Source organism: Eucyclogobius newberryi, unplaced genomic scaffold, assembly GCF_026437365.1.
Source record: "Eucyclogobius newberryi isolate DKJ021-1_F unplaced genomic scaffold, fEucNew1.0.hap1 SCAF_3, whole genome shotgun sequence".
Lineage (NCBI taxonomy): Eukaryota > Metazoa > Chordata > Actinopteri > Gobiiformes > Gobiidae > Eucyclogobius > Eucyclogobius newberryi.
In genome coordinates, this window is record NW_027315945.1 from 26,731,225 (window position 1) to 26,759,195 (window position 27,971).

Below are 27,971 nucleotides of genomic sequence, written 5' to 3' on the forward strand. Positions count from 1 at the left end.
ATAGTTTCGTCGGCTTTTATGAATCGCTGTTCGCCTCCGGACTTTCCCTGAGTCCTGCTGCTCCTGCTGCTCCTGCTGCTCCTGCTGCTCCTGCTGCTCCTGCTGCTCCTGCTGCGGACCGTGAGTGTCGCTGTCAGAGGGCTGAGGTCTTCGTGCCGCTTTTACGTGAATGAGCTTGAATCACGACTGCCGGTTGTACACACAGAGCACGTTGTTGTCGTCCCGCCCCCCGCTGCCCTGCGCCCCGCCCCCCGCTGCCCTGCGCCCCGCCCCCCGCTGCCCTGCGCCCCGCCCCTCAGAGGGAAAGCCTCTCTGTCACAACCAAAACTGAGGAACTAACTGAGGCTACATAATAAGGCAAGGCAAGTTTATTTGTAGAGCACATTTCATACACAAGGCAATTCAAAGTGCTTCACACAGCAGGAAAAATGCATTCAAATCACAAAGAAATTACAGAAATACAATAAAATTAACTAAATAAAAAAATATCAATCCAACTGATTTTCTAAACTAATAAAATCACAAACAAAAGAGAAGAGTGCAAAGAAAAAATCCTTTCAGTCATGTGTGCAGCTAAACAAAACTGTTTTTAGCTTCGATTTGAACATTGTCAGAGTAGAAGCCTGTCTCACATCTTCAGGAAGAATGTTCCAGATTTTAGCTGCATAAAACTGAAACGCAGATTCCCCATGTTTTGTCCTGACTCTGGGCACCAGCAGGAGGCCGGTCCCTGAGGTCCTCAGAGTCCGAGATGGTTCATATGGCACTAACATGTCCAAGATGTACTTTGGTGCTAGGCCATGGAGAGACTTGTACACAAGCAGAGCTGCTTTAAAGTCTATTCTCTGAGCCACAGGGAGCCAGTGCAGAGACCTGAGAACAGGACTAATGTGCTCATACTTCCTGGTTCTGGTCAGGACCCGAGCAGCAGCGTTCTGGATGTACTGCAGCTGTTTTACAGCTCGTTTGGAGAGACCAGTGAGCAGGCCGTTACAGTAGTCTAATCTACTGGAGACAAACGCGTGGATAAGTCTCTCTAAATCTGGTTTTGACAGTATATTTTTGATTTTGGCAATGTTTTTTAGATGGTAAAAAGCTGCTGATGTTATTGAATTGACGTAGCTATTAAAGTTCAAGTCTGAGTCCATTATTACCCCCAGATTTCTAATTTGGTTTGTAGGTTTTAGAGCGAGACTCTGGAGGTGACCGCTAACACTTTCTCTTTGTTTCTGTGGGCCAAAAACGATTATTTCAGTCTTGTCTGAGTTCAGGTGGAGAAAGTTGTTTTGCATCCACACACTGATCTGTTGGATGCAGTGACAGAGTGAATCTACTGGTCCATAGTCACCTGCCGATAGTGAAACATAGATCTGAGTGTCGTCTGCATAATTGTGATAGGACACATTTTCACTGCGTATCAACTGACCCAACGGCAGCATGTAGAGGTTGAACAGAAGGGGACCCAGGACTGACCCTTGGGGCACTCCACAGGTCAGGGTCATGTGGTCTGAGACACAGCTACCAATTTCAACAAAGTACTTCCTGTCTTCCAGATAGGACCTTAACCAGTTTAGGGCAGTGCCAGTGATGCCCACCCAGTCCTCTAGTCTCTGTAAGAGGATCCCATGATCGACAGTGTCAAAAGCAGCACTCAGATCTAACAGAATTAAGACTGAGGCTTTGCCCGTGTCAGTGTTCAGGCGGATGTCATTTGTCACCTTGACAAGAGCAGTCTCAGTGCTGTGATGAGGTCTAAAACCTGACTGAAAAACATCAAATGAGTTGTTTATTAAGAGGAAATCTGTGAGCTGTTGGTAAACAACCTTTTCAAGGACTTTGCCCCAAAATGGTAGATTAGAGATGGGCCGGTAATGACTCAGTACTGCGGCATCAAGACTGCTCTTCTTTAGGAGAGGCTTTATGACCGCAGTTTTCAAAGACATTGGAAATGTTCCAGATTGAAGCGACATGTTAACTATGTGAGTGAATGGTGCTAACAAACTGTTCAGCACAGACTTTAGAAATTTGGTGGGTAACACATCAAGGCAGCATGTAGATGAACTCAGACTGGTGATGATCTCATGGACAGTTTTGTCAGTTACTGGTGCAAAGTGAGTTAGCTCTTCATTTACATTAGAACATGAGACATTTTCAAAGTTTATCATTTCCATAAACAGTGCACCTGTGCCATCACTTATGTGTCTCCTCTGAACAACTGCAGGACCAACCGGAGGTTGGGGAGAAACAGACAGGTCAAAGAAGACACAGAAATGATCAGACAGAGCAATATCGATCACATTAACATTTGAAATATTTACCCCCTTTGTAATTATGAGATCTAGAGTGTGTCCTTTGCTGTGGGTGGGGCCTCTCACATGCTGAGTAAGACTGAAGGTTTCAAGGACAGCATCAAGCTCTTTAGCGTTTCTGTCACAAATATTATCAACATGCACATTGAAATCACCTGTAATGACCAAACCATCAAAGTCTGTGCATATGACTGAAAGCATCTCAGTAAAATCATCAATAAAACTTTGGCAGTGCTGGGGAGGCTTGTATAAAACAATAAAGAGAATGGATGGAGACCGTTTTAGCTCCATTTTAAAGGATACATACTCAAATGATGAAAACACCCCAAAAGACAACCTGCGGGTAATTATTTCATCTCTAAAGACAGCACAGACTCCACCCCCTTTTTTGTTTTCTCGTGTTTCAGATTCAAACTTAAAGTTGGGTGGAGCAGATTCTATCAGAACTACATTTCCTGTGTTTTTGTCAAGCCATGTTTCAGTTAAAAACATAAAATCAAGATTATAAGAAGAAATAAAATTATTAATTAAGAGAGATTTGTTACATAAGGATCTGACATTTAGCACAGCAAGTTTCAGACTAGTTTCAGTGAGACTGGGCTTTATCTTTTCACAGGGAATATGAATCACATTTCTCAGATTGGGCCTGACTCGCATTTTGTTTTTCCATCTCTGTGATGATGTGACTACAGAAATAGCACTAGGGGGGGCTCTTTTTACATAGGGCCCCGGGTTGGTTTGATTTTTAATGTGACAATAAGTCCCGGCAACGCTGAGACCCAGGGCACCCTAGCTATGGGAGATACCAGGTGAAAGGCGAGGTTGGATGGGTGGTGGGGCTTTTGTAGCCAAGGAGAGTTTGGGACCAGGTGAGAGGCGAGGGGGGATGGGTGGTGGGGCTTTTGTTGGTGTAGTCGGCTTGTGCAGGGAAGACATAGCCCTTGCTATATTGGGCGTGAGTGGAGCCATCTTAATGCCTGATTTGATCAGACTTTCAAAATGGCTGGGAAGGCCCATGGGTGAGAGTGGAGATGAGAAGGAGAATGATGAATCTTTAGTGGGAGTAGATGTTGCAGGGGGAACCCAGGGCTGGTGTGAAGGCAGGGGCGATGACAGGGATGTTGTTGGGCTTGTCACAGATGGGTCCAAGGCCTTTGAAGATTGTTCCTTTGCTGGAGGCGGTGGAGGTGAATGCGGAGCAGCTGGAGCTGAATCCTTTGCTGGTGGTGGTGGAGCAGCTGCTGATGAATCCTTTGGTGGAGGCTGAGGTTGTGGTGCTTTTGATGTTGAAACATTGGCTCGGTCTCTGGCTGATGGAGCAGGAATTCTTCTCTCATTCCTCTCTTCTCTAACTATCTGCTCAGGACCCTGTCCAGGCCCAGTCCAATGCCTCAGAGCGTGGAGATGGTTCTCTGTCAGCACCCTCACTCCACCTCTGCATAGGTGGGGGCCATTTCTCTTAAACAGGTCCTCTCGTTTCCAGAATAGATAGAAGTTCTCAATGTAGTGTAGTCCTCTCGGGGAACACTCTTTGGACAGCCATGTGTTCAGCTGAAGAAGCCGGCTAAACTTGTTTATCCTCCTGTCGATGTTTGGAAGAGGTCCACTTATGAATGTTTTGATTTCCATTTTATCAAGCACGTCGAATAACTTCAAGAAGTCTTTTTTCAAAACTTCAGTCTGTTCCCGTCGCATGTCCACTGCACCCACGTGCACAATCAGCTGTTTAGCTCCTCCATGCTTAGCCATAATATTTGGAAGGAGTGACGTTATCTCAGAAACAGTGGCGCTTGGAAAAGAATGTGTGTTTATCTTTTCATGCGTCACGTGACTTATCGCGCCGTCCCCAACTAAAACAACCTTCGTGACCTTGGCTCCTGGCACAGATCCTCCTCGCTGTATTTTGGCCACGTCATCTTTCCTTTTTTCATTTAATTCCATCTCTGAAAGTGGTAAAAATCTGTTGGTGAGCTGTATTTTAGGCGACTTCACGGTATCTTTGTATCGTTTAGGCTTTGCTCCAAGTTTGTTCCAAGAAACAGCCTGGTCTTTCTGGTTTTAGACAGTTTTGGAAACGACACAGAGTCACTGCGGTTTAGGTTGAAAGTAGCAGTTTTTCTTGTAAAAAGTGTGCTCTTCTTACCGTCGGTTGACACAGGAATGGTATCGTGAAGAACTTTTTCAGATTCCAAAACAAATATCCGTGTTTTCAGCTCATTAATTTCTTGTTGATATTTCCGACAGCGTTCACAGTCTTTCTCCCTTCTTCTCCCGGACATGTCGCTGGCGTCAGATATGTCGTTAAAACTGGAAAAATGTTCTTAAAATCCTTGGTTTACTTGAAAAAGTCTAAAGCAAAAATGTTTGGAAGACAAAAACTGATTAAAAAGCAAAATAAATAAGGAAAACAGCGATAGCAAGCGGAGCGAGCAAAAAAGCTTGTGCACTCTTCGGAAGCAGAGGTAGCCTAATAAATAGACTATTGTCATCCTGAGATTACCAAATGTCTTATATTTATGGCAATATACAGTACAGACCAAAAGTTTGGACACACCTTCTCATTCAAAGAGTTTTCTTTATTTTCATGACTATGACAATTGTAGATTCACACTGAAGGCATCAAAACTATGAATTAACACATGTGGATTTAGATACTTTAAAAAAAAGTGTGAAACAACTGAAAAAACGTCTTATATTCTAGGTTCTTCAAAGTAGTCACCTTTAGCTTTGATTACTGCTTCGCACACTCTTGGCATTCTCTTAATGAGCGAAAGAGGTAGTCACCTGAAATGGTCTTCCAACAGTCTTGAAGGAGGTCCTCCATCCGTCTTGAAGGAGGTCCTCCATCAGTCTTGAAGGAGGTCCTCCATCAGTCTTGAAGGAGGTCCTCCATCTGTCTTGAAGGAGGTCTTTCATCTGTCTTGAAGGAGGTCTTCCATCTGTCTTGAAGGAGGTCTTCCATCTGTCTTGAAGGAGGTCTTCCATCCGTCTTGAAGGAGGTCCTCCATCCGTCTTGAAGGAGGTCTTCCATCCGTCTTGAAGGAGGTCTTCCATCCGTCTTGAAGGAGGTCCTCCATCCGTCTTGAAGGAAGTCTTCCATCCGTCTTGAAGGAAGTCCTCCATCTGTCTTGAAGGAGGTCTTCCATCCGTCTTGAAGGAGGTCCTCCATCAGTCTTGAAGGAGGTCTTCCATCTGTCTTGAAGGAGGTCCTCCATCAGTCTTGAAGGAGGTCTTCCATCTGTCTTGAAGGAGGTCCTCCATCTGTCTTGACGGAGGTCCTCTATCAGTCTTGAAGGAGGTCCTCCATCAGTCTTGAAGGAGGTCCTCCATCAGTCTTGAAGGAGGTCTTCCATCTGTCTTGAAGGAGGTCTTCCACCCGTCTTGAAGGAGGTCCTCCATCAGTCTTGAAGGAGGTCTTCCATCCGTCTTGAAGGAGGTCCTCCATCCGTCTTGAAGGAGGTCCTCCAACAGTCTTGAAAGAGGTCTTCCATCCGTCTTGAAGGAGGTCCTCCATCCGTCTTGAAGGAGGTCCTCCAACAGTCTTGAAGGAGGTCTTCCATCCGTCTTGAAGGAGGTCCTCCATCCGTCTTGAAGGAGGTCCTCCAACAGTCTTGAAGGAGGTCTTCCATCAGTCTTGAAGGAGGTCCCAGAGATGCTTATTACTTGTTGGCCCTTTTGCCTTCACTCTGCGGTGTGTGTCCCAACTTTTGGTCTGCACTGTATATTTTTTTTACTTTTTCAGGCCGGAATGGCTTGGCTTTCCTTCTTTCGTCTCTTTCTTCTTTAGCATCATCGAAAAACACTAAAGACTTGTATGTATATTAAAGTCTTTGCACAAAGTGTCTCTGTGGGTTTTATAGGCCTTAGTAAAAAGAGGCATAAATAAAATATGTCTATGTCTGTCCCAGAGTAAAATGTCATAGACAAAAAAGGATGTATGCCACTTTTCTGAACCAAAGAGTCAATACAGTGTAAATTGGCAGCCCCCATACATTAGCCCCCATACATTATACATTAGCCCCCATACATTAGCCCCCATACATTAGCCCCCATACATTTGCATAGGCTTTTAGTATTAGAATCACCCCCCAACATTGAGGTCTATAGGCCTATGTCATATCTCTATTTTCTTTCATTGTATATTTAATATTAGAGTAGAATGTTATCATAACTGGAATCCATTGGGTCCTATTTTGTGCCATAGGACCTTAATGAACATACGGCTGTCCTGTGTTCCTCTCACAAATACATGCTTCTGTTGGTGCTGCATTTCATGGACACTCAAGTCATTTTGGGTGGATCCATTCAGAACCTGCTGCACCAAACTGAAACAAGACTTAATGTCCTGTATTTAGAATTATTTACATTTACATGTTTCATTTTTTTTATTATGTCATTATTTTTGTATTATTACTTTTCATTGGTGCTTTCCATTAAACAGCACAATTGTGAGAACATGCCCTGTGTTCCACCACAGTGTACGTCATAACGCAGTGTGAAAACCATACGATGAACTTATTTTACCTGTGCGGTAACAAAGACACTTCAGAATGAAAACTAATATATTATGTGAGCAAAAGTGTGTCAGGTGCAGTGTGAAGTCTTATAAATGAATGTTTGAATTCCACTCCAGAGTAAGCCTGATGTGTGATTGGTGATGACTGGAGCAGAAACTTGGCGGAGCTTTGGCCCCAACATTTCTGTCATTCAGCCACGGAATGACATCAGCTCCCTCTGCTGGTACTTCTGCAAAAGCAAAGACTTTTGATGATACAAGTGGCTCTGCATCAACAGAAAAGAATAGAGCAAAGTAGTCTCTCTGCACTTACACACCGACTTAGGTGGTTTCCAATAGCACCACCTTAAGCAGTAGGCGGTGCATCAGCTTTTATTCAAAAGCGAAAGCTTTTCTGAAACTGTCTCATTGTTTCAAAAGATCAGAAGGACTCAAAGCGGTATGAACAATTTATTTCTATTCCATATTCAGTTGTAGACCAATGACTTATTTGTGAAATACTCACTTTCATTGTAATATATTTTTAGCAAAACACATTATATTAATCAAATTCATTTTTCACTTTCACGTTTCATTACTAATTATTTCGGGCAACAATAGTTTTTACAATAAACCTTGAGAATTTACTTGTGACGTAAGAATGATTCTGCCCGGTGGTGGAGTGGTTAAGGCGGCAGCACACATGCCAGGCTCCATGTACAGCTGGCCGCAGTGTTGTGAGGTCATCTCTCTGTCAATTTACTCTATGTCCTCCCTTCTCTTTAAAAATATAGATATATTTAATAATGTTTGTTATTACAGACACACGTTGTAATAATTTGATCTGTCTTTTAGGTAATTCATTGGATTGTTTTTTTTTTATGATGGCTACCAACCATTTCTACATTCTTCTGTTTTCAATTTGCAGTAAGTCTTCATCTTTTAAGGTGGTCGTGCACAGGAAACGAAACCACACTAAATGTCAACAGGATGGAAACTAACTAATGTGTCGCTGCATAAACTGATATGTTCTGTTTCTTTTCTTGCAGACGTGGCTGTGGCCCTCTCAGGTATGTGTGTAAGAAGTGAATATTGTCTAAACCATAGTGCCTCTCCCCTCTCTCAGTGTTTGTGTGTGGCAGAGAGCCCTGTGTCGTGTTATAGGATTGAGCCTGGAACAGTTGCTGGCGTCATCTGTGCGGACATTATACTGACTCTTTTACTTGTCACTGTGACTTACCGTTGTGCCCGAAATAAGCAGCAAAGGACTGGGAAGGGTAAAGCCTTTTAGTTGTCTAAAATGAGTGCAAATGTATATATGTTAAGTAATCTTTCTTTCAATTTTTTTCCATAGCTGAGAAAGTGTACATGAATGTCCGGGCAAAATGCAAGACCTAAAGTCACCACAAATGCTGTGAAAATAAAAAATAGTTCACTCTGTAATTGCACTTGCTGTTATAATATTCTCCTCATACTTTTAAATGTATTTTTGTGAGGTTATATTATGGATTGTATCGCTTAATGACAAAATATTCTGCTTCATGTGTGATGAAAAACTTATAATAAAATGTTTTCACAAATCTTAAGTTGTGCTTCAAACGTCAACAAACGTACTTACATTTACTCCAGTAACTTTGTTAGAGAAATAGTAGAGTTCTTTTCTGACCCCAAAAAGGTTTTGGTTACTCTTTCCACTGAGAGAAAAAGCGTCATGTGAACAACATGAATCGGTTAGAACAGTTGTGCTTCTTACATTTTAGCTTCAGCTATTATTTTGTTTCGTAGTTTGTTGAATTGTGTCTATTCCTTGAGGAGCAGAACAGTTTTCTCTGTCAAATTACATTCACTTGAAAATCATAAATCAGATTTCAATATTTTTTATATTATCTTTTACTCAGTACTCAAGTTTCTCTAACTATAACCACCTTTCAAAGACGGTTTGATTTGATGTTATAAAATGCTTTATGTTACTGCTATTGCTTTGAATGTTTGCACCAAAAACAGACAAACGCCTGTGCAAAGGGGATGGAAGAAGAAATGATTTAGAATTAACAACCCTGACTCACAACTATTCATAACAAAACACCACATGCTAGCTTCTTTTCAGTTTTTAAGACAAAATAGGCTACTAAATAATATTTTGGATAACTTATCCAGAGGCAGGACATTTTTTTTTAAATAATATAGGATGCATCTGTGTGCAGAGGTCACTTTTATCTTTTATTTAATGGGACAACCAGTGGAGTTAAGTGTGTGCTATAGTTCTGTGTACTTTCTGGTGATCACAACCTCTTTTACCACTTCACTTTCATTTCACTGATTAAAGGGGGGCTTGGGGTCATTTGTCAGCAGTAAACCACAGGGCCCAAGGAAATGCTCTATTCTGAGACACGGGCCATAGCTGCGATTCAAAGTGCAGGTTTTAAGAACAGACAAAATGTTTTATTCTGAAAAACATGTCAAAACAGTTCTCAGTTTTCCCATTTAAAGGCTCGTGAGCGATGTGAGGAACTAGGACCTCTCACATGAATATGACACATAAAAAAGAACACTTCCTTTTTACCGAACTCCCCTTTCTGCTAAAATGATCACATGATTTCACGCCTTTGCTGCTGGTGGACAGCTCGCCAGTTTCGGCTTGTCTGCCATCAAGACCAAGAGACAAGAAGAACATTTGGAAATACTCTTCTCCTACTGCATACGCTGCACTAGGATGTTGCCTGACACCCTGTGCATTGGCTCCATATTCGGTAAGTCGTGTATTTACTCGTATTAAAGTCATATTTTAACAAGCTGGTTTGTAAAAGTCAGCCTCATTTTTGTCCATACAGGGAGCACAGACGAACAACAAGGTAGACATTCTTCTTTTCACAAACTTTTCATAATAATGTCAATATTTTCCAGCATATTCTCTAAGGTGCATGCATAATGTGTGTTGCAGAATGTGCCGCCTGTTACCACATCAATATGGCTGTGGTCATAGGCATTGTCCTGTGTGATATTTTGCTCACCATCCTCATAACTGTGTCGGTCATTGTTTTGGTGAGATCACACAACAGACAACGGGAGTTTCATGATGGTACGTATGCTGTGTTTCTTTGTCAGTTAGTGGTGCCACTAGTGAAAATTGTTGGATGGAAATGAGTTTTATTGTGTAGTATCGCTTTAAAATCCACAGCAAGAATGGTAACATCTTCTGAGTCAAAAGAAATGTCCGCAGAAGTCACTGAATCGCCTTATCAGGTAAAAAAACAAAAAACAAAACATGTCTACATCACTTGGACTATGAACATGACAGATTCATACATTCTTGCCTTTATTTTACAGGAGTTACAAGGAGCCCAGTCGGATGTGTACAGCGAGCTTGACCACTTTAGGAAGTAGAACTGTGGAGACAAACACTATATATTGCACAAAAGAACAGGTATAGCATTATGTGGAAGAGATAAGGAATCTTTTTTGGAGATTATTGTGTCTTGACAATTGGGTGGGCCTCAGTGTCAATCGAGAGTGGTCATAAGCAGTACGTACCTTCTTTCTGTGTTCCAAGCTGTGTACTTTACAGGTATTTGTCATAATGTTGGATCAGTTTATATTTAATCGCAACATGCTCAAGGTGTGTGGTGAATAAGCTATGCTAGAAATACATTATGGTCATGTTTTTTTGCTTATTTATTATGAATTTACACTATGGTAAACATTAGATTACAGACGCTTTCAATATCTATGTAAATCACATATTCAGCAGATGTTATTAAATATTGTAATAGCACATTTAAAGTATCCTGACGTTTTTAGAGGTTAGTTTGGATTGTTTTAATGCAATTTCTCTGTATGTAAATTACAATACATGGTGTTTAAAAAAAGCCACAAAGGAACGGTTAAGTCTAAAAAGGATGAAAAAGTCCCAAGCGCGAGGATGTGGATTCAGCTTCCGATGAGTCAACGGATGTTTCATGATAGAACGATCTTATGAAAAAGAGAAACAGTGTTATTATCATTTATAAATTAAATCTTAGTAAACTTTGAGGTGGATAGAATAGCTAAAAAAATTACCATAGTAAGAGTAATGCTACTTTAAAATAATATTTCTCAAGTAGAAGCATAAAGTAGCAACCCAAATATTTACTAAAAAGTTAACAGAAAAAAATGTAAAAGGTATTCGGTGAAACTAATATTTGAATACAGATGGACGTAAAATATGTTCTAAATTATATGATTTCTGAGTTTATGTAAAACAAGCATCAGACATTGGATAAGGTGTTGGCAGTACAAATATTCAAATCATTTAATATTGTCAACATTTTGTCACTTTAGAATTGTAGTAGAAAGAGTAACCAAAAATAATTATTCAAGTAAGAATATGGTCACTTCAAAAATATTTCTCAAGTAAAAGTATATTGTCAGAAAACTGCTTTTATTTTTATTTTACCTTTATTTTTTAACCAGGTAAGAACTCATTGAGATCGAGACCTCTTTTTCAAGGGTGACATCTAAGAACAATAAGAACAAAATAAAAACAGAGTTTAAATTTAAAACCAGACACATTTCATAGGATTCTCTTTCTTTGTTTCTCTAAAAACCCCAAAGCAAGACCAGCTCTCCCAGGCTGAAGTCCACTTGAAGGGAGTTCCATGCTGCATGAGCAGGAAAACACTCTTTTTCTCCAGTCAGTCCTAACATGAGGTGTTACATATCACATGAGTGCATAATGACCCTCCGGCCTCTGCGTGAGACCACACACGTAGGAAGGTGCACATTTACATATTACTTTGTATTGTTAGACAGGATTCAAGTGTAGTCATCTGGACAATGTTTTAGAACTCAAGATGTTTTGATTTTCATTCGAAAGTTATTCTCAATCTACAGTTGAGATTATTTTCATTCGAAAGTTATTCTCAATCTACAGTTGAGATCCCTCTCAACTGTAGATTGAGAATAACTTTCGAATGAAAATCAACACCGACATATCGTTTATACACTAAAAACATCCAATGTGTGACCCTCGTGCACCCCAAAAAGGCCACCCAGTGTTAGCACAGAGTTCACAGTGGTGAGTGGGACATTTTGCAGTTGCATTTAAACAGAGAGCATTGCTATAAACTAATAGTGGCATAAAAGTGGCCGATACCTGACATTTACAAGCTTCAAGGGTTAAACGGGCTTTATTATGATACAAGAACCCAAGCCTGAAGATTATCTTTAAAAGGCTGTAAAGTCTCAATGGCCCGTTGAGCAACAGTGAAGTACCGTATCATCTGCATAATAATGGTGCTTGTCATTCGACAGATCAACAATTGGGCCTAACATGACGCCCTGAGGTTCTTCTTTGGGCTCATTCAAAAAAATAAGAAGCCCCTGCTGAGTAAACTATAGTCTTATTAAAATGATTAATACTTACAATGCAGGCTACTGTATTTTATGGTGTTATAGACACATGTGTATTAGTGGATACTGGCTTAGTGGTCACTGACACAGATAGTAGGTTTTCTGCAAAAAATAACATTGAAAATAGATTATATGGGAATTAAAATTACGTTAACACAATCTTGAACACCAGTCTTACCCTCTTGATTTGTTTCTGAACTAATAGCTTCTGATGTATCTGACAAAAAAAGAACCTGTTAAAATGGTGTCGCAAAATGATGACATTATTTTGTTTTTGCCTTCACCATCATCCTCTAGGTCATCATCTGTATCATTGCTTGTCTCTGAGCTGGTTTGGTCTGCTTCTGGGCTGGTTTCCTCTGCACTGTCGTCCTCCACAGACATGCTTTGGCTGGGCTCTTCTGTATCCAACTCTACACTACTTGCAATAGCCATTTTCTGTTTCCTGGTACCAATTTCTTCTTCACTATTAAGATTGTTTTCTTGTTTATTCTGTGTTTCTGCTTGCTCCGTGCTGACTTGTTCAGTATTTGGTGAGGTTTTGCTTGGTGTCTGCTCCTCACTTGCCTGTTGAGCGTCCAGTCTAGTTTTGTCGTTTTGCAGTTCTTCACTCACAATTTGTGAAACCCCAGTCTCCCTCTGCTCTCCACTGACTGCCTGGTTAATTGCTGTGTCTACTTGTTCAGTGCTTGTTTTTTGGGAATTTGGTGAGATTTTGTCGGCTGTTGTCTCCTCACTCGCCTGTGGGATTTTTGACAAAACGTCCTTTTGCTCTCCACTTGTCGCTTGGTCAAGCCCAGGATCTGCGTGTTCAATGCTTGACGGTTGTATATTTGGTGCGATGTCATCTTCCGTCTCCTCCTCACTTTCCTGTTGAGTATTTGGTGAGACTTTCTGTGGTCTTTGTTCTTCACTTCCCTGTTTGTTGGTGTCTACAATGTCTGCTTGCTCAAAACTTTCAGCCTGAATCTTTGGAGGAACCCTGTCTTTTGTTTGTTCTTCACTAGTTTGTTTTGCATCCAGGAAGGTCTTGCTTCCAACTTGCTCCTCACTGACTCCTTGAGTATTCCACACTGTCCTGCGTACTGCTAATTCCTGGCTTTCATGTGTATGATCTTGTGGAATCCCATGCACACTTTGCTCTGCACTGTAAACCTGGACTTCTGTGGATGAGCCAGTGTCTGGAGTTGTGTTGGTAGTGCTGACTATTGCTTGATTAAACAAACCAGCTTGAAAAACTGTGATCTCATGGCTTGAAGGATCTAGAAAAATATATTTTAAAAAGTAATTTGCATACAGCATGTTGATTTATGCTCTGGACATGAAGTCTGATTAAACCTAATAAAATAATGTTGGTCTAGGTTTAGTTGAACAGCTTACATATTACAAAAATAGGCATGTTACCTTTCACTGGAACTGTTCCAACCAAACTGTGCCACGCCAATGCCACAAACAACAGACAACAGATCAAGCTGAAATTGACAAATACAACTATACGTTGGCCAAAAATATTATAAAGGTTAGGTGATATATCAAAAATATTGATAATACTGCATTTAATGTTCTTTAGTTATGCAACATTTTGAGTATATTGTCTACAACTAAAACTATTCAAAATTACACTAAAAAGAGTAGATTAAAATAAAATGTACAGAAATATCTGGTGTAATCTTTCAGACAGGGGCATGAAGTATTTCTGAGCTTTTGAGGTTAATTCAAGGTTCACTGACTTTTTGTGCTAGACTTGAAACTTAACCAAGATTTTTACCTGCACATTTTATCACATTCCTAAGGCACTGTTATGTAAAATAATGCATAAACTATTATTAATTAAAATATAATTACTTACATAGTCATTGTTGGAGGTGGCCTCTTGGTCCGACAGCAAAGCAGTGATTTCATGCAACTACTCCTGCAGCACGCTTTTGTACCTCTACTAGGTCTTGCCAGAGTTAATTATAGTTTGTGAAGATGGATCAGATTTGGTTGTGGTCAAAGACAGTTGTGTGTTTGAGACAGGTTGACTTCAGCTGCTGCTCGGTTTACAGTCACAGGTCTATTCTCTATTTCTGTTCACTTTTGAAACACTCACCTGGACAAGATTGAATAGACTTTTGTCTCTTTGTTTGGTAATTACAGGTGTCTATGGTTTTCAAGAAACAGTAGCCTTCCTAAACCTGGACACTGCTCCTCAGTAGGTCAAAGGCATGAGTAGAAAATAACTAACTGCAAATACTTACAGCTCTGTAATTGAGTAGGCCTAGAGTTTTAGGTAGCCTAATTGTAGGTCAAACTAGTCTAGATTTTTAAACCTGTAGGCTACTCGTAATTGAGTATAGATACTAATTCTAGGCCTAGTCATGTATGCCTAATAAGCCCTATTTTATTTATAAAATCATTGAAATTAGTGAGTACAGCACAAGTCCCAATTGTCCCTATCCACTGTCGGTTGTCTTACCTCTATAGTTGCTCCTTTCTATAGCCTTCTGACACACTTATAATAGCGCTGCATCCCTAGCTCTGAATTCTGAGAACTCAGAAAAATAAGCATGGTTTAAAACAAATTATTTTATTGTGTCACTTTAAGGAATCCACTTTATATAGGCCTAATAGACTGATCTAAAATATTATTGAAATTGCATTAAAAAGTAGTAATAGGCAAAGTAGCCAACTACTTTGTGGAGGCTATTAGAGCCTGTTTTTATTGCTTAGCCTGCTTTTTGTGTCCTATACATGCAGTAGCCTTCTTTAACCATGTAACTGTACTTGATTACACATTTTCAGAAGACTACTATTTACACCACTGTTAAAGAGTAACACAAGGGCATGGTTATGGCAAGTTGTAAATAAATTATACAATAGAATTAAGCTTTTTTTAGTCGTTTTCACTTGCCTGAGTGGGCTAAAGGCATAAATAAATTGTTTTCTAGTGTGAGACCCTATTTCCCCTTTAAGGATGCTCTAAAATTATGTGCACTTTGAACATCCATTTTGAACTTTTCCACTCGACCTGTTGGCTGCAGAAGGTTTGAGTCGCTCCATGAAGAGGAAAAGCACAGCGCCCTCTGTTGGTGAGGCTCTTCGCACTAAGCTCTTGATCTCAAGCTTCGCCATATTTGACGTCCTAACAACGCCGAGAGGTAATCGTGTTATTTAATCTCAAATCGACGCCTTTCTTGAGCTATTGTTTGGTTTATATGTGTGTAGGGAAATAAGGGACGCGTTACCCAGCTGCATTGGCATTTCGCAGCCAGCTCAGAGTGGTTGTTTGATGTTTTTTCAAGGCGTTGTCAGCCTTGCCAGTAGCAGGCTATTCACACTCGTAGCTACTAGCTTAGCACACATTTCAGATAATTATTTCAAACCAATTTCTCTAACTAAAGGCTGATGAATACAACTGTCGATATAAAATGCATTAACTATTTGTTATGCAAGTCATGGGTGTTTTATCTACTATTAAAGTACTACATTGTACCCCTCAACTACCTGACTTTCCACCCGGCTTTTTTCTCTGCTAGCCGATGCTAATGCTAGTTTGTACAGCCCATATTCTACTGAAAGCGCTAACGAAAGGCTAATGCTAACTAGATAGCAGTCTAACCAGTGATTGGTTGAACTACCTGGGGGCAATTATTAGCTTCCGACTCGTGTAACCCGAGTTGCTAATATTTTATGTTGGTTTGTTGTAATGAATGTTGTAAATTTCACTTGGTTGGTTCACTAAACTACAATTATCGAACCGTATTTTGTAATTACATTCGCTGGCAGAGTGTCTGGGATAGTTAGGCTAGCACGTTGCTGCATTGATTTTAATCAACCTACATTCTGTTCTTTTGATTCAACAGGAAACACTGCTGTTGTGTAGCTCCCAGTAATGACTGCATTGAGCCCTGTACCTCCTGATTAGACTGGTTGGATGCCCCCACTATTATTCAGGTTTCTCTTATTTCACACCACCATATTTAGACACAACTACATCACAGAGACTTGTTTTCAAAAGTGTATTCTAGTATACAAAGAGACACATTTACATTGTTTAGCATCATACTGTATTATTAAATTCAATTATTCAATTGTAATTACCTACATATGAACATACAATAGGGCCACTGGAATATGTTTGGTGTATAATTTGAATATGTTTGCCTGTTTAGCTTCCTGACAACAAAGGCATCCCTACAACTTTTACAAAAGCATCAGCAGATCTCATCACCCTGGAGGCCAATTTCCAGGTGATTTAAATTGTACTATCTCAAATATCTTTATTTGTATACATAATTTTGTGAATGATGGCAACAATTTTATTTTAGGAGAATTAGAGACCTTTGTGCGTAGAATATGTCTGGACCTGTTCCAAGCCGCTCTCGAGTTTACCCTGATGTAAACACACAGAGACCTCGGGAATACTGGGACTATGAGTCCCATGTCGTTGAATGGGGGTAAGAAAAAATGTTTTTTTGTTTTTATTTGTTTCTTTGTCAGCAGAGAAACAAACTCATTTGTCCTATAACTTTGCAGAAACCAAGATGACTATCAGCTTGTCAGAAAACTGGGTAGAGGCAAATATAGTGAAGTGTTTGAAGCCATAAATATCACAAACAATGAAAAAGTGGTTGTTAAAATACTAAAGGTAAGTGATTTAAAAGATCGAGGTTTGCTTGTACCAATGTCTCACCAACTTAGTATTCTATTTTATATTGTAGCCCGTCAAGAAAAAGAAAATCAAGAGAGAAATAAAAATCCTTGAAAATCTAAGGGGTGGGCCAAATATCATCTCACTGTTAGATATAGTCAAGGATCCTGTGGTAGGTTACCTTTTTTAAAAGACAATTTCTAAGCTCTACTCTTTAAAAATGTTGTAGTAAACTTGTTTTCTATTTTAGTCCCGAACCCCTGCCCTTGTCTTTGAACATGTGAACAACACAGACTTTAAGGTAAGTATATTTCCTTATAGACTAGACATTTTTAAATTTAATTTACTGTTACTAATTTCATCGGTATCTCTTGCAGCAATTGTATCAAACCCTTTCTGACTTCGATATACGGTTCTACATGTATGAAATACTTAAGGTAGGAAATGAGTGCTCTAAATTTGTCGTTTGTATCCATTTAGATGGAGCTAAATCATTTATCCTCTTTGTTCTTTCTTGGTAAAGGCCTTGGATTACTGCCACAGTATGGGAATTATGCACAGAGATGTTAAGCCACACAATGTAATGATTGATCACGAACACAGAAAGGTACTGTCTTTAACAAAACAAGTAGTTTGTTGTCAGGTTCTAGACTGTGGTGATGTCATGCTCTCAGTTTAGGGCAGGACGCTGTTTTCGGCACTGATTGATGCTCATTTTAGTTATTTATTCTGTTGAAGTAATGCTTTCAACTGCTCAAACATTGCTCATTTGAACAATATTGATGGTAACTGTCATGCATCCCATTTAAAAACAACCTGTCTATAGAATGGAACGTCATCTGAAAATGTGATTTCTCAAAGAAAAATATTTTATTGCTTCCAGCTCCGTCTAATTGACTGGGGATTGGCAGAATTCTACCATCCAAACCAAGAATACAACGTGAGAGTGGCGTCCAGGTACTTCAAAGGACCTGAGCTGTTGGTAGACTACCAGGTAAGCGTTGTTCTTGTTCATCTTACTGTTTGAAACGTAGGGTTTTCAACAGTATAGAAATTCAGATTGTTTCATTGATATTAAAACTAGTATGAAATTATGTTATTAAGTATTGACACAAAAAAAATTGACAAAATGTAATCTTTATCAGTTTTAGAACAGAGCGATCTTGAGCTTTATCAGAACTAGTATAAGACCACAATGTTTAATAAAGCAAGTAAAATGATTTAGTTGTTGAAAATGTCTAAAACTTTAGATATTCATTGTGGAATTGAAACTGGTGTTGAGAATAGAGTAGATTTCTTAGTATCGAATTGAGGTAGACATTTTAGTATCATGATTGCACTAATGAAATATCAGATTTCATATTCCCCAATATTGTTTTGCAGATGTACGATTACAGCCTGGACATGTGGAGTTTGGGATGCATGTTGGCCAGCATGATCTTCAGAAAGGAGCCATTCTTTCATGGCCATGACAACTATGATCAGGTGCAGAATCAACGCCTACTTAATGTTAAGACTTTGTTTGTCTAATAAGGCATTTTTCATTTAGCTTGTGCGAATTGCAAAAGTACTTGGCACCGAGGATCTGTACGACTATATTGACAAGTACAACATTGAATTGGATCCACGGTTCAATGACATCTTGGGCAGGTAATAATAATATGCAACCTCTAAATGTAGCCAAAATATAAATCCTGCATGGAATAACATTTTTGATATTTTTTTCCCCAGACATTCACGTAAAAGGTGGGAGAGGTTTGTGCACAGTGAAAATCAACATCTGGTTAGCACAGAAGCTCTAGACTTCCTGGACAAACTGCTGCGCTACGACCATCAAGCCCGCCTCACAGCCAGAGAAGCCATGGATCATCCTTACTTTTGTCAGTACACACAATATTCTTTACAGGTTACCTGCAATAATTTGGTAAAGTCATATAGTCCTGTTCTGGTTTGCAGATCCAATTGTCAAAGATCAAGGGAGAGGGGCCACTCCTGGAGGCATGGCTGCCAGTTCCACACCAGTCAGCTCCTCAAGTATGATGGCTGGTGAGTTCTGAAAACAAACTAAATCTGTAGTAGCCTTAAACTTCCTAATGTGCACTGCGGCTTTGTCTCATGCAGGCATCACCTCGATGTCCTCTGCACAGCCAATGGCTAACATTGCTGGATCCCCGGTCATCTCTTCCCCCAACACTCTGGCCACACAGGTCCCTGCAGCCACTGGAGCTCAGCCCTGAAGCCTCTTCCTGTGTCTGTGTGCTCATGGCCATGCCTGCCTAGACCCACTGTGGTCTAGGGCCATGGCTCCCCTTTTTATGTTGAAAATAACAAAGATTTAAATTGCTTTTTGCATTCAGTTATTTTGACACCTGGACTTGACAGAAATGTATTGTTGCGCCTGTCAGGATTCTTAGAATTAATTTGGGTGTGTATTTGACAATGCTATTGTCGAGAAATTCTAATAAGATGTAGACATGAAGAGAATGGATAATAAAATTTATTTTGTATGTTCCAAATATACAGTCTTGCTTGAAACTGTTTGATGGGGATCCTGCTGTAATTACACTGTGAACCTAAACACAACTTCACAAACTGAGTCCGGAGTGTGTTGTGCCCTTGCCAGTGTTCAATGGTTGCACACGATGTGACAATGCAGCAGATGTTGGTGTTTTGAAGTTGTTCGATGCTGTCATTCATTGATTGGACTTTGTAGATATTCTACAGTTACTGTCAGGTTGCATGCACCCAATGCTGAGTATCACAGGGTCAATAGTTTGCCAATTTTAGGTTTCTTTCACTTCTGTATGTGTATGTATGTGTTCATGTTTGTTTTTTATGAAGTCTCTTACACATGATTTTGATTACATAGACAATTTTGTAACTTTTGTTTTATGTTGGAAAGACTCATCAACTTCAAAAGCAACTTCAAAAATAAACAATTTAAACAGGGTTTTGCAGGAAGGACATGTTATTACGTACCCTCTGTTTGCGCATCCCAAATAAGTTAAAAGCAACATTTGACTGTTTATAAGACAAACTCTTGGTGTTTGTGGAAGATCTGAGTTGTGTTTTGGGGCACTCAAAAGATTTTAACCAGCCTGTGTAAATGAATGTACATTTCTGACAGTATTGTGGTTTTACAGATGTAATGGCCAGAGGAACTTGCATATGCACAATACTTTTTTTACACAGTTGGTGCATAAAAGTTGCGTGCAGAGTGAATACAATAAAGTCCAATATGTGGAAGCAACAGCCCTGATTCAAATCTAGAGCTTATCTGCTGAGGGGTCACTTAAATACTACATACATATATGATACGTTATGCAATTCTAAATAGTTGTATGGGAACAACCACACTACGGAATCTCATGGTATTCCGTACCACACGAACAAAAAGACTAAAAAATGAGTTCACTTAAATTTGGTTGTATACGTAGTTTTAATGTTGTGATAAGGGGTCCTTGAAATACTTTCAGGCCGATAAGGGTCCACGCGAGAACCGCTGTCCCTTGAACATATTTCTGTTAACTAAATGTTTTTGTATTTGATCATTTGTAATCATTATGGGTAATCATAATCATTTCCTGGACTTTGTTTTCCTTAAACTTAAAGGTACAAAGGTCAGTGTTTTTAGTCCGGCAGTTGTGAAGGCAGCACAGAGTTGTTTGCGTTCCAGGGTGAGTCCAGAGCATGGATCGTGGATGTATTATATTATGGTCCAGAGTTCATGCTCCAGTTCCAATACATCCATGTCCAGTTCCAGCAACACAGTTTATGTAGAATTAAACTGAGAACAGAACTTACAAGTTGGTAGTTTCAAAAATGGGAAAACTTGCCTTTATCTCGCTTTTTATTGCAGTCACAGCGGTGTTTCTCGGAGAACGAATTGTAAATCTGAGGTAATGCAAAAAGACTAGTATTTTAGTATTTAAAATTTGCTTGAGTCACATTTTCACATCTATTACTGCAGGAAAAGGACGCTAGCCACTCGGGAACTTGAGCAGAACCATCTTCCCAACTGTGTTTTGCTTCCAAATCTGAGTAAGTAAGCTGCAATGCAACTTGGACCTCCGTGGTCAGTGTATGGTTCGTCCTTCTTTTCAGATTTCAACGTATTTCCTGAAAAAGCTTTCCAACATTACACTAAAACTAAAATCAAAAGTTGTTCATTTGAGTGCGTAAAGCGAGATGCAATCCAGAGGGCACCAAAGGGCCAAAACTGGAAAAACTGGCTAACTGACTGCCACTGTTTATTAAAGGCATTATCATGGATCTATTATAATATCTGGATAGGTATGGCTAGCTGCAGCATGTCGCCACCACGCCCAGTGGCCACTCCATTGTGTTCTATTTAAAAAAAAAAAAATTATACGGTTTACTTACCTGCTAATAGTATTACCTAGTCTTGTGCTAGCTATTTTTACTTTATTTTATTTTTTTCTATTATCATTATTTTATTATTATCATTTTTTTATCTTTATTTTGTATTTTTATTATCTATTTTATTTTATTTCCCCCCCCTCCATTCCCTATTAAGATAGGAGAGGAGTTTTGTTAATAAGAGTTTTTGTTTTGTTCATAAGAGTTCTATTAAGAGTGTGTTTTGAAACTTCCTATAATCTGTCATTTCCTCCTGTTCTACTGCGTTGTAACAACAAAATCTCCCCTTGTGTGGATATTAAAGGATTATCTTATCTTATTGGTACTGCAGCCGAAGAAATCCCGCGGCCCAGAAAGCTTTTTTCCCTTGTGGTATATTGCACTAGAAAATTGCATATGCTATATTCTGCTCCTCTTAATGTGAATGTGTTATTGTGTGCAATAGAGTGTCATTATTAGTGCTCCCCAATAGAGGGCGCACTTGCCTGCAGTATGCATGTTGTTACCAGTTCGAGAGCAAGTGATGCTCCGCATGTACCTGTGTTAAAGTTGAGATTAAAACACACGACGGAAATTGAGATGTTGTTCTACTTTATTTCGGCCAAGATACAACATCCCTAGAGCGCAATGTAAAGAAAAACTGCTTGTGTTCGGCTGAAAGAGCACCTAGAGCTTTCAAAAATGTCGGATATAGCGGCAATTCTTAGCTATTTTTGGGTCATTGACTTTTTTAATTTTAAGATTGTTCAGTTGTCTTTAAAACGCATTTAAGCTGTTAGCTGCGGCTACGCTCTAGCGCGCGGCTCTAGCCCAGCTCGTGACCGTCTAGACCAATCAGAGCGCGTGTAGGTGAAGTGAACAGTGTTAGAGAGCGATGTGTTCCACTACATGTAAGCACTATATTGTTCGGCGTAGGGATGCGCTCTGTTCAATTAATACAGGCGGAACCTCCTGTTGAGTCTGAGGACTACGAAAAGTCTGAGGAATAAAGTCTGGCGGTAATGCAACAATTGGATGCCAACCGTACCACCACCACCACCACAGAAATCTACGGGAGACGAGAGATGCGCTCCGTTGCGCTAATAAACAAACGCACGTGTGTGTTGTATCGGTCCACACGGGGGAGTGCACATGCGCACTTCCGCCTGCATTCTCAAATCGCCGAAAAATCGTCCATACCGCCTTTAATATGTTCAACAACTAATTTTATTTGCAAGTTTTCAGTATTATTTTGAAAAAATGGTTTTAAAAGTGTTTAGGATTTGTTAGGATTTTTTTTTAACAGAATGTTTACAAATACATTTGAAATAAATAATCTTGTTACATCAATGGAAAATATTGATTGTTAGTCACTTTCGTGTTTTGCTACTTAATTATCAAATTGCTATACAAATTTGAAAAAAAATAACAAATTGTTTAGCAGCACCGCTATACAAGTGAAAATCCTTAATCTGAGCCCTGCATTGCAGCAGTAGTTCCCCTGGTATCGTGCTGGTCTTCAATCAGAGGTTGTGTGATCAAACCTCATATAAGGACAAAACGTATTTTAACACAAAAAATGCATTGGTCCTCAAATAAGCAATTTTTAGCGGTCTGTACAATTAATGTTATCTTGCTAGTTTCAGCTCAGTTGACTACACACTAATGAATGTTAAGTATCCAAACTAAAGATATTTTTTAGCATGCGGTGACTGTGGGAATGGTCATCAATATTTAGTTGATAACATTTGCCTTTAAAATAACACTGATCTTTAATGTAAATATCTGAAAAGTATCTGGTCACGATCCCCAGTTCCCCACACAGCAGTATTGTGCTTTATTTAGTGAGCTAAATTGGCAGTACTGAATGAACTTTACAAATTGGCTAGAATTGTGATGATGCACTTTTCATTGTGTTAAGTCATATTGTAGACCTGTCGGCCACTGATTGGCAACTTTGGAAAATGGAAAACCACCTCTAGAAGGTGGAACATTATTATTTGGGCCACTTTAAAGCATCCAAATGGCTAACCAAGTGGCCGACCACTTCTGACCAGTCTAGAAGGTGGCAAAACATGATTTTGGACACAAAAGGTTAATAAATCATACAGACAGCTAAAAGTTGTCCTTTTGAGGGCCACTGTGTTTTAACGTTCTGATGTGAGTAGGCCTTAAGTAAGGCTCAAACACATAATCACTGGTTCTCATGTTCAGCACCATGCCAGATGAGCAGTGTAACAAGTTTTATTTTAAGTCCATACAAAAGCTAGAAAATGTCAGCATTCTAAACATGAGCAATAACCAAAGGCTCATTTGATTATATTTGCATTTATTTTTGCATTCGAAGATCGCAATCACACACAACAGGTGCTGAACAACGGCCTCTATGTACCAGTGATAGACATCAATCACTCTGAGCTAATTATCAGCCCCAAACACCTGACTTATGTTTCATTACAGAGGATGAATGGAGCAATCTGCAATGCCAATAAACCACACAATAATATAACTACAATATCAGGATTTTTACTTATTTCATTCATCTAGAGGGCAAAGGCCTCTGGGCCGGAGTTGTACAACACGTCACTACTGTAACAACATTTTGGGTCGCACAAAATATCCACAACACAGTATCAATAACTTATAATAGCCAGGAATAATCTTGAATCAAAACAGGTCCAAAGCAGAATTAAAGGGCTAAACCAAGACCAAACCAGGTCCAAACTAGTACAAACCCACAATTAAACTAGTACATTTTATTTTATTATTATTTTTAAAACCTGGACGATGGGCCATGGGCTGCTTAAATCGCTTGGAGGGACTGATTTGGCCCCTGGGCCTCATGTTGAATAGCCCTGATCTAGAGTTCTATGAATCATGTGTCTGTAATTGTGTCCTTTATAAACGGTGGCCAAAGTCGTTGGCTGTTTTTTCCTATTTTGGCCACTGTTTTGGCCACTTCGGTGTCCCCTCGAGGTGGCAACACAGTGGCCAAAAGAGTGATAACCATTGTCAGCTTTTGAATCTCGGCGCTGCTGCAAAGGAATTCCAATGTGTCTTTACCGCAGTGACAATTCCTGAAATGTTCACCCCAAAACCGAGCAAAGTTTCTACATATTGTGTTCAAAGGAGCTGAAAGACAAAGGAGTTTAGCGGGTCGTGCTGTGCTGGTAACTGCGGAACATGTGTGGATCTGACCGATAATGTCTGAAACTTTTAATATATGATATTTTTATTTATTTTTTGGTTCTAAACAAACAAAATAATGGATCATACACAGATTGTCTTCGCTCATTAAAAAGTGACTTCTAAAAGTGTAACTTCAACTCTTTCAGATCAAGGCTCCGAGGACATCACGATACTGGAGAATGGCCTGGCCTTTATTAGCGCGGTATGTTCAGAGTTTCACAGCTACGGCAGAAGCCAATTAATCAACCAACCACCTATTCGCCCTGTTACACTGACAACCGGGCACTGCGGCCGTGTATCTGGGAACCATGGATCAGGTTATTCTATGCATCTGCAGAACATGGATACATATGTGAACAATTCATTCACATAATCACACGTTAGTCAAAAAGAATCGTCCCCCTTTAGCCACACAAGTGGGCAAAACCAAAAGTCACAGTGCCACATAGAGGCAAATTTATAAATCTATAAAAATGGCTCCTACAAAGCTTTGTCACGTTTCTCATTGTGGGAAAAGCAACTCAAGATAACTGTTACACTGCTAAATATATTGCGTAGGAATAAAAGTATGGTGTCTGAAAACTGCTCCGAGATGATGTCGCAACTTACTTTGGTAGACACTGCCAAAATAGTTTTTATAAAATTTGGTTTTGACATCTTGGACAAGCTCTGTCCTTGTTCAAGTATAGAGGAAAGGCAGTGACATCACGCCGTCACGTGGCTCCACTGTTGTGGACGCCAAGAAAGACGAGCATGCACGGCAACACGCCAGAAAAATCGCAGATTTCGGCTGATATTGGACTCATCCTGGACCCAAGATGGGTAAATCTTACAGTGCAATTGGATGCACCAATCGTCAGGAAACATGCGCATATAAACAAATATCATGCGCATTTTCGAACAACAGCAGTCGTACAGTTTTTTTCATCTGATATGTAATGTCCGTGTTAGTTATTGTGCAGATAAAGTGCAGATAAAGTGCAGCGAGTGAATGCGGCTGTGTTCTTCCTTGTAAGCGACCGGCTTCCTTGTATGGTTTTGTTCCAGGGTCATACGTCAGCATGGGTCGTGGAGCATGCGCACAAGCCTTGTGTTACTCTCTTCCCCTGCCCAGTAGACTCCTAACCGTGGTACAGAGGCTGAGCAGGCATAATACTTTTATTTGGGATTCAGGAAACAGAATGCAGGACGTACGGAGCAGCGGCAGCAGACCCGTTTTTTTTTCTGTATCATCCATAAAATTCTATTCTTGTACAATTTGTATTTCCCAGGGTCTGAAGTACCCCAGCATGCCAGCCGCACAAACCGTGGTGGGAAAAATGTACATCTTGGACCTTAATGAACCGAGAATTAAACCAGTAGAGTTGCGCATGCCAAGGAACTTTGATTTGGAGTCATTCAACCCTCACGGCATAAGTGTATACACTGATCCAAATGGTAAATTACTGTGTCGTGCATCCAGAAAAATATACACTTTCGGTTTGTCTCATTTGCTTGATTGCTGTGAACTTTGTGTCTTTGCAGATGGCACAGTGTATCTATATGTGGTCAGTCACCCAGAGCACAAAACCCAAATAGAGTTGTTTAAATTTGAGGAGGAGGACTACTCTCTTGTACACTTGAAAACGATCAAACATGAACTTCTGTACAGGTAACTGACAACACCACAACTGCAGTTGGACGACAAGATTAGTTTATTTGATGGCCGTAATTAATCTGGTCGTAGTAAAATACAATTAAGCTAATTTGAGTCATTTTAATTTCAACTTTTACCTTAAGAAATTAAATCTATGCGCCAAAAATGTCAACTAAAATAACATACTAGAGTAATAGTGGTGTATTAAGTGTTTTGGTCAGGAATATTTGTAATAAATCTGATGTAAATATGATTTCTGTCTTTCTAGTGTAAATGATATCGTCGCTGTTGGAGTTGAAAGCTTCTACGCCACCAATGACCACTATTTTGTGAATGAGTTTCTGAAGAGCACTGTGGAGCCTCTTCTGACTCAGCCCTGGACCAATGTTGTATACTACAGTCCCAAAGAAGTCAAAGTGGTCTCGGACGGATACTACTTTGCAAATGGCATCAATGTTTCACCAGACCAAAAGTAATTACTGAAGATTTGTAGTGAATGGCAAACACAAAGTAACTAAACGCAAATATGTTTGACTCATTACAGACATGTATATGTAGCTGATATATTTGATCACAACGTGCATGTTTTGAAGAGGAAGGAAGATAATGGCTTGGTGTTTGTAAAAGTAAGTACCATAAGTATACCGGTAGTCTATACACTCTGTGGTCCAAAATGCTCCGCCTGGATAAACAAATTAATGTGAAGCAGTCTCCAGCTGGATAATTATGGCACGAACCAGCCGTGTTGAGGGCCCAGCTGACTGCCTGAATATAGTGTCCAGCTAAAGATCTTGTATTGAGTCTCGATGGGGTTAAGGTTTGGACTATGTCATGTGCTCCTGAAACCCTCATAACTGAGTCCAATAATACTGGCATTATAACCTTGGACTCCTGGCCGTATAGTCGTGCATAACATAGTTGCTACAAGAATAAATAAAGGTTTACTTTGCAGTAATATTACCACCCCAGATTTGCAGAGTTGGCATGATTTCCTTTATATTTAATTATTCTTAAACTCTCCAAATCTGCTTATTATAAGAGAAAAATCATCTGATTTATTTCTGATCATGGTCGCTCTGATAACTCACATCAGATTTTGTTGTTTGAATGTCATTGAATCATTTCAAAGGCCCAGAAATCACATAATCATGTAAATGTGGTGTGCATGTGAACATACAGTTGCCGTGGCTTTGTTTTAACATGAGCTATTGATAATATGCACAACTTCTTGTTAATGTAATGTAACTTCAGAGGGTGCCTGTGGGATCTCTTTGCGACAACCTTGAGGTGGACCCCAAAACAGGAGACGTGTGGTCAGGATGTCACCCCAACGCATGGAAGCTCTTTCTTTATGACACCAATAGCCCACCGGGTTCAGAGGTGAGTTTTTTTTTCTCCTCTGCCCCTGAAGGACCACTGAATTTCTTATTTGCATTTTAGGTTATCCAAATCCAAAATATTCACTCAGATGAGCCAGTGGTGACACAGGTGTACGCTGATGATGGGAAAGTCCTCCAGGGCTCGTCTGTCGCAGCTCCTTATGGAAACAAGCTGCTCATCGGCACAGTGTTTCACAAAGCATTGATCTGTGATCTGATGTAGTGCAAAATACAGTTATCAAACGCTAAATCAAGCTTACTCAGGTAAAAGATAAACATCTCTCAAAGTTCAACCACTGCATAAAATGAACAGCCAACAGATGTAGGTTTGTAAGAAAGGTTGCATGAGTGTGCTTCTCAGAATGATGAAAAACTATAGGTTTGGACAATCTTGTTTCTTGGGGGTTTGGGTTTTGTTGGATGCTCTATTATATATTATTGCACATAATATTCTACTGTGACTGTTTACTTCTACAAAACTTGTGTGGTTGTCCACTTCTTGGAGATTGTTTGAAATTTGTGTTTTTGTACTTTACATATTTTATCTTCTCATTCTTATAAATATGAAGAAATGGTGCGTGTT

General features: G+C 39.7%; 5 protein-coding genes across 5 annotated transcripts; 4 read left to right on the forward strand and 1 right to left on the reverse strand.

Annotated features, from left to right (window-relative positions):
- The first annotated feature begins 7,665 nt into the window (after positions 1–7,665).
- On the forward strand, positions 7,666–8,372 carry hcst (hematopoietic cell signal transducer). Its single transcript, XM_072461204.1, has 4 exons — positions 7,666–7,731; positions 7,854–7,874; positions 7,947–8,081; positions 8,159–8,372. The coding sequence occupies exons 1-4, from the start codon at positions 7,686–7,688 to the stop codon at positions 8,200–8,202; spliced, it is 246 nt and encodes an 81-aa protein (XP_072317305.1). The 5' UTR covers positions 7,666–7,685; the 3' UTR covers positions 8,203–8,372.
- Positions 8,373–9,455: 1,083 nt separating this feature from the next.
- Positions 9,456–10,570, forward strand: tyrobp (transmembrane immune signaling adaptor TYROBP). Its single transcript, XM_072461041.1, has 5 exons — positions 9,456–9,554; positions 9,636–9,656; positions 9,746–9,883; positions 9,983–10,047; positions 10,132–10,570. Exons 1-5 carry the CDS (start codon positions 9,518–9,520, stop codon positions 10,186–10,188), a joined length of 318 nt encoding a protein of 105 aa, XP_072317142.1. The 5' UTR covers positions 9,456–9,517; the 3' UTR covers positions 10,189–10,570.
- Positions 10,571–12,165: 1,595 nt separating this feature from the next.
- On the reverse strand, positions 12,166–14,356 carry LOC140373482 (uncharacterized). Its single transcript, XM_072460001.1, has 5 exons — positions 14,042–14,356; positions 13,597–13,664; positions 12,477–13,454; positions 12,371–12,409; positions 12,166–12,294 (listed from the first exon to the last, which is right to left on the reverse strand). Exons 1-5 carry the CDS (start codon positions 14,092–14,094, stop codon positions 12,224–12,226), a joined length of 1,209 nt encoding a protein of 402 aa, XP_072316102.1. The 5' UTR covers positions 14,095–14,356; the 3' UTR covers positions 12,166–12,223.
- Positions 14,357–15,199: 843 nt separating this feature from the next.
- LOC140373483 (casein kinase II subunit alpha) lies at positions 15,200–19,775 on the forward strand. Its single transcript, XM_072460002.1, has 15 exons — positions 15,200–15,332; positions 16,038–16,128; positions 16,347–16,424; positions 16,503–16,631; positions 16,711–16,822; positions 16,896–16,997; positions 17,076–17,126; positions 17,203–17,262; positions 17,349–17,432; positions 17,709–17,819; positions 18,209–18,310; positions 18,375–18,475; positions 18,557–18,705; positions 18,782–18,871; positions 18,947–19,775. Exons 4-15 carry the CDS (start codon positions 16,531–16,533, stop codon positions 19,060–19,062), a joined length of 1,179 nt encoding a protein of 392 aa, XP_072316103.1. The 5' UTR covers positions 15,200–15,332; positions 16,038–16,128; positions 16,347–16,424; positions 16,503–16,530; the 3' UTR covers positions 19,063–19,775.
- Positions 19,776–20,632: 857 nt separating this feature from the next.
- Positions 20,633–27,806, forward strand: LOC140374301 (serum paraoxonase/arylesterase 2-like). Its single transcript, XM_072461154.1, has 9 exons — positions 20,633–20,724; positions 20,796–20,866; positions 24,520–24,575; positions 25,645–25,810; positions 25,898–26,024; positions 26,278–26,481; positions 26,554–26,635; positions 27,261–27,389; positions 27,450–27,806. Exons 1-9 carry the CDS (start codon positions 20,648–20,650, stop codon positions 27,609–27,611), a joined length of 1,074 nt encoding a protein of 357 aa, XP_072317255.1. The 5' UTR covers positions 20,633–20,647; the 3' UTR covers positions 27,612–27,806.
- The last annotated feature ends 165 nt before the right edge of the window (positions 27,807–27,971 follow it).